This window comes from Oncorhynchus nerka, linkage group LG15 (genome assembly GCF_034236695.1).
Source record: "Oncorhynchus nerka isolate Pitt River linkage group LG15, Oner_Uvic_2.0, whole genome shotgun sequence".
Lineage (NCBI taxonomy): Eukaryota > Metazoa > Chordata > Actinopteri > Salmoniformes > Salmonidae > Oncorhynchus > Oncorhynchus nerka.
In genome coordinates this window covers 43564749-43574749 of record NC_088410.1, presented here as the reverse complement: position 1 = coordinate 43574749, position 10001 = coordinate 43564749, and the positions used below count along the sequence as shown (strand labels likewise).

General features: G+C 42.5%; 1 protein-coding gene across 1 annotated transcript in view; it reads right to left on the bottom strand.

Moving 5' to 3' along the window:
* Positions 1-6325: 6325 nt before the first annotated feature.
* The window catches only part of LOC115142752 (rho-related BTB domain-containing protein 3-like), a 29549-nt gene continuing 25873 nt past the window's right edge, over positions 6326-10001 (bottom strand). Inside the window, 2 exon segments of the mRNA XM_065001629.1 lie at positions 6326-8279; positions 9126-9222. Of these exon segments, the coding sequence (XP_064857701.1) occupies positions 8161-8279; positions 9126-9222 (216 nt within the window). The 3' untranslated portion in view covers positions 6326-8160.

Below are 10001 nucleotides of genomic sequence, written 5' to 3'. Positions count from 1 at the left end.
TCTTCAAAGTAGCCACCCTTTGCCTTGACAGCTTTGCACACTCTTGGCATTCTCTCAGCCAGCTTTATGAGGAATGCTTTTCCAACAGTCTTGAAGGAGTTCTCACATGTGCTGAGCCCTTGTTGGCTGCTTCTCCTTCACTCTGCGGTCCAACTCATCCCAAACCATCTCAATTGGGTTTAGGTCAGGTGATTATGGAGGCCAGGTCATCTGATGCAGCACTCCATCACTCTCCTTCTTGGTCAAATAGCCCTTACACAGCCTGGAGGTGTGTTGGGTCATTGTCCTGTTAAAAAACAAATAATAGTCCCACTAAGCGCAAACCAGATGGGATCGCTGCAGAATGTGGTGAGACATGTGAAGTCTTGTAGCCATGCTGGTTAAGTGTGCCTTGAATTCTAAATAAATCACAGACAGTGTCACCAGCAAAGCACCCCCACCTCCATGCTTCACGGTGGGAAGGGTTGGGTTCATTTCAAACCACTGTAAGGCTGTACAGTACAATATGAATGTCCAATACACACAGTTAAGAACAAATTCTTATTTTCAATGACAGCTTAGGAACAGTGGGTTAACTGCCTGTTCAGGGGCAGAACGACAGATTTGTACCTTGTCAGCTCGGGGGTTTGAACTTGCAACCTTCCGGTTACTAGTCCAACGCTCTAACCACTAGGCTACGCTGCCGCCCCTGGTCATTGGTACACAATCTAAAGGTAAGGCTTTGCAGTCCAATATGAATGACTGGTGAGTTTAATGTGTCAATGTGGTTCCTTTTATAGTCCTGCAATAAGAGCTATGAAGCTGGTATTTGTGTAAACTCTTTGGAATTGTAATCTGTGGGTGTCACTGAGTAGGCACATACGCAATTCCATGGGTGCAGGTAAGGCAGTACATAGCCCAAAGTGGGATTAAAGGAGTCTAATGTTACCCGTTATAGTCCAAGGACCTTACATGGACCTTACATTTTAAAGGCTCTGGAAGTCAAAAACAAAATTTGCTCTGGAAGCCAAAACAGTCAAATACTCCACCTAAACATGAATCGATTCTCAATTGCTTGGGTCATCCAATGGTTCTAGAAACATAAATATATCTACTTTCATATTGTATCAAAATAATTTCACAAATGCAAAATACACATTTACTGTATGTACACTGTTTTAACACAGTTGCAGCCAACAGTATTTTTCAGTGACAACCCTTTTGTGGCGTCCGTCTTCCGATTACACACAGGTGTTAGAAGCTAATTGCTAATTAAGAGAGGTCGTTGAATGTAACATGAAGATATGGCCGTGTGGGAACCCTAACCCTTTAAAAGGTGTGTATCAATTGAACTTTTTATTTGTGGAATGATTTCTCGCTGACATGAAAGATAAGGTCATTATGCTTTCAAAACTGTACTGCAAGCGAATACGAGTTAATGTTCAGCGTTGGGGCTCTTAACAACACTCCCCCGTACAGAAGACGTCTTCGTTCGATGACTCTTATGTGTAATGTCATGGAACTGAGAGTCATGATCAAGTGCTAGGGCTTGGCTGTACAGTGCATATACAGCTCTGGAAAAAAATTAAGAGACCACTGCAACATGATCAGTTTCTCTGGTTTTACTATTTATCGGTATGTGTTTGGGTAAAATTAACATTTTTGTTTTATTCTATAAACTACTGACAACATTCCTCCCAAATTCCAAATAAATATATTTTCAATTAGAGCATGTTGCTTGATTCATGCATCCTTCACAAAGACATACTCACCAAATTTGACAGTGGGTGCGAGACACTGTGGCTTGTAGGCCTCTCCAGGTCTCGCACCCACTGTGAAATTTGGTAGAGGATCGGTGATGATCTGGTGGTGCTTCAGCAAGGCCGGTATCGAGCAGATTTGTCTTTGTGAAGGACGCATGAATCAAGCCACGTACAAGGTTGTCCTGGAAGAAAACTTGGTTCCTTCTGCTCTGACAATGTTCCCCAACTCTGAGGATTGTTTTTTCCACAAAGACAATGCTCCATGCCACACAGTCAGGCCAATCAAGGTGTGGATGGAGGACCGCCAGATCAAGACCCTGTCATGGCCAGTCCAATCTCCAGACCTGAACCGCATTGAAAGAGGAAGATCAATGGTCACAAGCCATCAAACAAAGCCGAGCTGCTTTAATTTTTGCACCGGGAGTGGCATAAAGTCACCCAACATCAATGTGAAAGACTGGAGGAGAGCATGACAAGACGCATTAAAGCTGTGATTGAAAATAAATCAAATCAATCGAATGTATTTATAAAGCCCTTTTTACATCAGCCGATGACACAAAGTGCTATACAGAAACCCAGCCTAAAACCCCAAACAGCAATCAATGCAGATGTAGAAGCACGGTGGCTAGGAAAAACACCCTAGAAAGGCAGGAACCTAGGAAGAAACCTAGAGAGGAACCAGGCTCTGAGGGGTGGCCTCATCTGGCTGTGCTGGGTGGAGATTATAACAGTACGGGACAAGGTAGCACGTCCGGTGAACAGGTCAGGGTTCCATAGCCGCAGGCAGAACAGTTAATACTGGAGCAGCAGCAGGTGGACTGGGGACAGCAGGTGGAATTTGGGAGAAATGTTGTCAGTAGTTTATAGAATAAAACAAAAACGTTAATTTTACCAAACACACACCTATAAATAGTAAAACCAGAGAAACTGATATTTGCAGTGGCCTCTATTTTTTTTTCCCAGAGCTGTATGTATGCCCCCAATACATTTATGCAGTCTAATACATTCACAGTGGGACTGTTTATTGAAACATGCATTAATTTTTGTATTTATTTTAATTTCTAACATTGTTAAACATTATCTAGTCCAAATATGGCATTATTCCACTATATGTGTCCGTTTTGATCAGTTTCAATAGGGGCACTTTTATTTTGAAGGCAAACCGAATATGCCACAATTGTGGCTATCTTCACACATGTCCTAACGATTTATTAACACGCCTCCTCTGACACAATACGGAAGTAGACTGCTCATCAAAACAATAATCGCGCCGAGCTGTTCATATCAAATTTGCAAGCCAATATTTTTTGTCTTTCAACTAACGCTAGAATGGCACAGGAATTTGTCGAAACTAAACTTAGAGGAGACAAAGTTACAATATTTCTCAAACCATCGTGCCCGTATTGCGTTACGGCCAAAGAGGTATTGACAAAGTACAAATTCAAAGCTGGGCATTTAGAATTTATTGACATCACTGGACGGAGCGATATGAGTAGTTTACAGGACTACTTTTTGGAGATAACTGGAGCTCGGACGGTGAGTGTCTTCATTCGAGTATTGCCAGTATTTCAATTCGTTATTCCTTTGTTGTTGTGATTAGTACAACACTGCATGTAACTTTGTATCCAGACAATTGGGCGCGATCTCAAAGATGGCTGTCGTTCAATTGATGATTTTTGAGAACAAAGAGTGCTTTTCGGTGAAGGAGTTCATAACGAGCGTAATATCTCGACGTCTCATTTTTTTGTATAGCAAAATACATACCGTAGTTTAAAAAAATATGCGGACTATTGTAACGTTACATGATACATTTGTTTGTGTTATTTCCCGTTCAAAAAAAACTAATGACGTCAATGATTTTCAGGTAGGAAAGTTGGAGCTCTCGAAAGAGGCCCTAGTTAACGAGTTGGAATTCCGAGTTGGATGACCGTTCAAATCGATTTTTCCCAGTCTGAGCTCGTTTTTTCCCGAGTTCCCAGTTGTTCTGAACGCGGCATAACAGTTCGATCGTCCATCGCAATGACTCAGCAATCTATGAACGCTGATTGGCTTGAAACTCATCACATGTGAATGTATTCCGCTATTCATTTACTATCCTTATTAATGGATTTAAGTAAAAGTGAGTCACCCAGTAAAGTCCTACTAGAGTAAAAGTCTAAAAGTATTTGGTTTTAAATATACTTAAGTATCAAAGTGTGGTGCATGGAAAACAACCACTCACTCAATGTCAACAAAACAAAGGAGATGATCGTGGACTTCCTACATAAAAGGGACCGCAGTGGAGAAGGTGGAAAGCTTCAAGTTCCTTGCCGTACAGATCACTGGGACCCAGAAGCTGTTTTTCAGTCTCTCTCTCAAGGCCATCAGACTGTTAAAGCCATCACTAGCACATTAGAGGCTGCTGCCTATAGACAGACTAGAAATCACTGGCCACTTTAAGGAATGGAACGCTAGTCACTTTAATAATGTTCACATATCTGGCATTACTCATCTCACATCTATATATACTGTATTCTATACTATTCTACAGTATCTTAGTCCGTTCCGCTCTGACATTGCTCATACATGTATATCGTCTTAATTCATTCCTACTTAGATGTGTGTGTATTGGGTATATGTTGTGTAATTTGTTAGATATTACTGCACTGTCGGAGCTGGAAGCACATGCATTTCACTACACCTGCAATACCATCTGCTAATCACGTGTATGTGACCAATAAGATTTGATTTGAAAGTAAAAAATAATTTCAAATTCCTTATATTAAGCAAACCAGACGGCACCATTTTCTTGTTTTTAAAAATGTACGGATAGCCAGGGGTACAACTCCAACCCTCAGACATAATTTACAGATAGCCAGGGGTACAACTCCAACCCTCAGACATAATTTACAGATAGCCAGGGGTACAACTCCAACCCTCAGACATAATTTACAGATAGCCAGGGGTACAACTCCAACCCTCAGACATAATTTACAGATAGCCAGGGGTACAACTCCAACCCTCAGACATAATTTACAAAAAGCATGTGTTTAGTGCGTCTGCCAGATCAGAGGCAGAAAGAGATGACCAGGGATGTTCTCTTGATAAGTGTGTGAATTAGACCATTTTCCTGACCTGCTAAGCATTCAAAATGTAATGAGTACTTTTGGGTGTCAGGGAATGTATGGAGTAAAAAGTACACATTTTCTTTAAGAATGTAGAGAAGTATAAAGTTGTCAAATATAAATAGTACAGTGTGTGTGTGTGTGTGTGTAGGTCCCGCGGGTGTTCATCGGTGAGGAGTGTGTGGGAGGGGGCAGTGACGTGGCAGATCTGGACGAAAGTGGGAAACTGGAGGGGATGCTGCAGTCCATTGGTGCGCTGCAGTGACACTGCCCCAGGTATGTACACACATGAAAGGGAGTGAGGCAGAGGGAGGCACAAGGCAGGGTATTAGAGTTTGTAATGTAGAGAGGGAAGTTGTAGAGAGTGAGGGGTGGGGGAGTAATGTGGCTCTTCAGCAAGCCTCCAGACTGGGAGAAGCTGAGGTGGTGTTTCAGGAGGCTAGAGAACAGATAGCTCAGGGGCCAGAGAACCACGCCACCTGCTGGCCAAACGGATCCTCCACAGCCACCTTGGGACACATGTAACTAAGTATTTGTTCTTAACTGACTTGACTAGTTAAATAAAAACAACATATAGCCTAAGGACCTAGATTTAAATAATATTTCTGTCCATTTAGGGGACCCGTTTTGACTTATGAATGACCCCAGAGGCAAAGGTCATAAGTCATAAGCTTCCACCAAGGTACAGAGAGTGGGAGCTATTCTCCTCCAGAAACAGACTAAAGAGTGTATGGATTAGATTGTTGTTAGCCTCAATTCAGCCTTCCCTTTCAGAGCAAATGTGAGATTACGGAATCTGGCAACACAAGATTAAATTGACGTTTGCGGTGCATGCTGCATTTTAGCTTGTTAACAAGGTAGAGGGGAGCGAACTGTGAAACGAAAGCATTTTTACCCGCAGCAAGGTATCCCTCAACCTCTCTGCTAGAGATCCCAAAATACAGTATGTCTCAATACACCAGTTGGCCTGTTAGTCACAACTTATGTTGTTGGCAACATTGATACAACTCGGGGGGGGGGGGGGGGGGGGGGCATAAATGCACGTTACTCACACCAACATGTGACTTACTCTCCGTCACACGCACGTGGATGAGGTGAAATTGAAAATGTTAAGATTGCGCAAGGTTGATTAATTTAGAGCTTATGCAGAGCCGTTAACTACTCTAACATTTTCAACATAAGGGGCCATGAGTAATAAAGAGCCATACACCCACAAAAAGCATAGCAATGCAAGTAATTTGCTTATGTGTTTTGTGGTTTGAGGTTGAAATTGCTTCAGATCATATTGTGTGTGTATAAATGTATGTAGTTTAAATTCAAGCCAAAAGCAACCAAGCTTCAGACTAACCTTCAACACATGACATGCTGTATGTGAATATGTATGTGCATTATTAATGCACACTAAGCAGTAACACACACACACGTGACAGAAGACCTCTCGTACCGAGCAGATGCATGTCAACGATTCAGTAGGCGACGTGTTCTTCTAAAACATGTCTTTATTCCCAGTGACTCAGAGGTCACAACTATTACTGTACACGGCCATCCCCTGTGGCTAGAGGGCCACGAAACTAAACACCCCGCACCCTCTAGTCTCCACATGCTGGGTGCATTACGCAGTTAGCTCTACTCCAGATGTTTAAAAAAACATAGAACACCCCCTGGTACAGACAGTACACATTACAAAAATAGTCGCAGCACTGTCAAATTATAATCTCGTGGCAAAAATGAGGTCAAACCAGAGGTGTTGTTTGGTTATGGTTTCAATGAACAGATCAAATCATTTGTTCACCACAGAAGGTGTGTATGTGGTGATTTAAGTCTCCAGGTGCCCCAATGCTGTTAACTCTTAAGAGGATTTAGCATTGCAGAATAACCCAATAAGACAGCCATGTAGGACCATTATGTACTCACAGTTATGTTGGCCTAGTCCCAGATCAATTCCTATAGCCCTAGGCACTTCTTGATGACCCATTACAGACATAAAAGAAGGGGACATTAAGTTGTATGTAGGGTGTAGCCAATAACTGTATATATTGAATGGACAAAGCCATCGATCCCGTGACACCATTCATTCCTATGTGAATACTCAATAGCGCATTGAATCCAAATTAAGTCGGTTAAGATGGTGTCTCATGGTGACATATGCACTGTTTCAGCTACTCCAGGAAGTGATGTTGCAGGCTAGCTAAGTGCTGCCCCCTCTCATTGAGTACCTCAAGTTGAAGGCTGACCAGGGTACCGCAGGCCGCCAATATTAGCAACTCAATTGTCCTTAACTTCTGTGTGCGATTTTGAAAATAATCAGTTCAAGGACATCTGGTATATTAGAAGCATTTAACATTTTTTTTTTTCAACACAAAGATTGCCATTTTTCCATTTACTCTAATGGGGGATCCTGTTTCCTGCTACCAATGCCTGCAGTACCATGGTCAACCTTGAACTTTCATGGCTTCAATGAGAAGGGTGTAGCGCCTTGGGTTGATTTGGGACTGTAGGATTCTGTGTCAAGTATAGATTAGATACAGACATCCTCTATAGACACACAATCCCGGGTCACGTTCATTAGACAGACTCCCAAACGTTTTGGATACATTTCAGCATGTTCCTTTGAATGTTTCCGGGCACATTTTATCAATTCTCTGCTAAAAACCAAAATGTTCTCTCTCCTGTGTGGAGATGGCAAAGAGGATCACTGTCCATTTGCCATGGAAAGGGCCATTTTTATACCGTTATTCATTGGGCTACAGATACAGTCCTCCATGAACAGATAATGGTGGCTTTCCAGGTCATCTTTTTTGCATGTGCACAATGCCTGGAGAAGGATTTACATATCAGAAACCACATTAGTATGATATAGAAAACGTATGAGCTATGCAGCCAGCGCGACTGCAAAAGGGACGAACATGGCCATTATTGAATTTTTTACGCCCTGGTTTCCAGTGGTATTCAGCTGTCATTTGAAATTCTCCCTGGTTAAGTAAATCAGTCATTTTGTCCTGGGGACACAGTCACGTGTTGGTCCTCGGGGACCGGAGTGCGTCAGTCTTTTGTCACCTCCCGTAGACGTCGCCTTTCGACCAGGCCACTTCGACCTTTCAGCTCTGTGCTTAACCCTCTGGGTTTCCTCCCGAGCTGGTTAGCTTTCTGTCCCTCTTTTTCACTGTCCATTTGAGGCAGATGACTCAATTATGTTCTGTTCTGTTTTTAATGCCTTCTCTCAACTCCTCTCCCCCTCCTTTCTCTCGCCCCACACCTTCCTCTTCTCCTCTCTGCCTCTCACTACTTCTCCAGGGTGTGGCGGCGGGTGGGTGTCACATGACGAGGCAGCGGGACTTCTTGAGTTTGCGTCGGCGCTGCTGGTACTCGCTCAGTTCTTGAAGGTAACCTCGGGAAGGCCAGCGCAGTCTCTCAACCTGTTCCCGCTCCTCCTCTGTCAACCAAGACAACAACAAAAAACAAGGTTGCCATGACGATGTCACCCCGCTCTCTCACACACATGGATGCGCGCGTACGCACACAGTGCCAGTATTTATTTTTATCCGTCATTGCCTAAACCAACATTTCTATGAAGCCATCAAGCCACATGCATGCTCTGCCTGAAACACTTGTTTACACCCAAGAGCTGGACCAATGTGAATAATATATAGTACTATTTAGTCTTTGTATCGTGTATCACTTCACTTGTGCCCTTAAAGATCCGTCCATTTGACCTTAAATATGCACTGGTGTACGATGACATTGTTAATGGAAATAAACCTGTTGTAGATGCAACTAAACCTTCCCTGTGTGCTTATTAACCCGTGTGGGCTTTATAAAATGTGTCATAATCTGGGATGAAGTGGCTTGACGAGCGTCAAGAAAGGTAAACGCTAACAATGCTAATTTAGCGTCATAGGTGTGCAAGCTCTATTTAGAAAATGTAAAAGGTGTGTAAATGTTTTTTACATGCTATGACAATCTACTACATCCTCAATCAGAACTGCTTATTTGACCTGTAGTATGTTCCCTTTCAGAATTCATATGTCCCCTACTTAATTTGTGCTGTCAAAACTAACATTATGCCTAAATGGATTACACTTCACTACTTCCCTTTAACATACGGTCTACATAAAGCTGTCAGTAAAATGTCATTCGCTTTCACAACAGCTGGCATCGGTTTTAGCTCATGGTGACTCGCACGTGTCCATTTCCTTAGTTGGACATAGCATGGATTTTGCAACACCAGTCACACTTAGTGAGTTTGAGTTATCAATGTGTCTTGTGTCGGATCTCTCACCCGAGAGCTCCAGGAAGTCGGGCTTGTGACTGAAGATTAGGTAGTTATTGGCTATGAAGTGGAGGAGCCATACGTACAGCTGCTCTGCGTTGTGGCACTGCGAGAGAGAGAAAGAGGTAGAAGGAGAGAGGGGAGGAGTCAGCTATTTGAGCAAAGATCTATTGTGTAACTGTTGAAGATTTAGAATATATGGGGCGGAATAAATTAACACCAGCAATGACTTCCACACGGAAAATGACATTTTCCAACCCTGTGCATGTGCAATGTGCATGCATGCATATTCTCTGCTTTCCCTGCCTCCAGTGTTTTTAAACCAATGACCAGAAAGAACTGGATAGGTGACAGCACATTGGTGGGTTAATCCTTCACAGCGTTCGGTACAAGTTATTTCCTTAACCAAATCCTCTCAGGTTTGTGGTAAGGATCATTAATAAAACTACAATTATTTAATCATACATTATTTATTTTTTGTCACTGAATATTAGAAACATTGAAACATCAAGGGGTGCATCATCTGAATAGTCTGAAGTGACTTCCTTGTCTTCTCTCACTCTATACCTCCACTGAGTGGAACGCAATGTGGTGGATGCTACTGAAGATAAGCTATTTTGTGTCAGAACACACACACTCTTGCTGAATCCAAAATCCTTCCCCTAGGCTTCTTACTTCTGTAAATTCACCCTGACCATATTAAACAGATGTAGGGTATGTTACTTACATTTGTACCTCTATTTGCTATGACGTGTTACATTACCAATAAAATAATGCTTACGATTACTTAACAAAAAGTAGGGCGGGTTGGCATATAACATGATCGTCTAGCAACCCAAAGGTTGCATGGTCGTGTCGGGGACGACTAGCATTTTAGCTAACCCT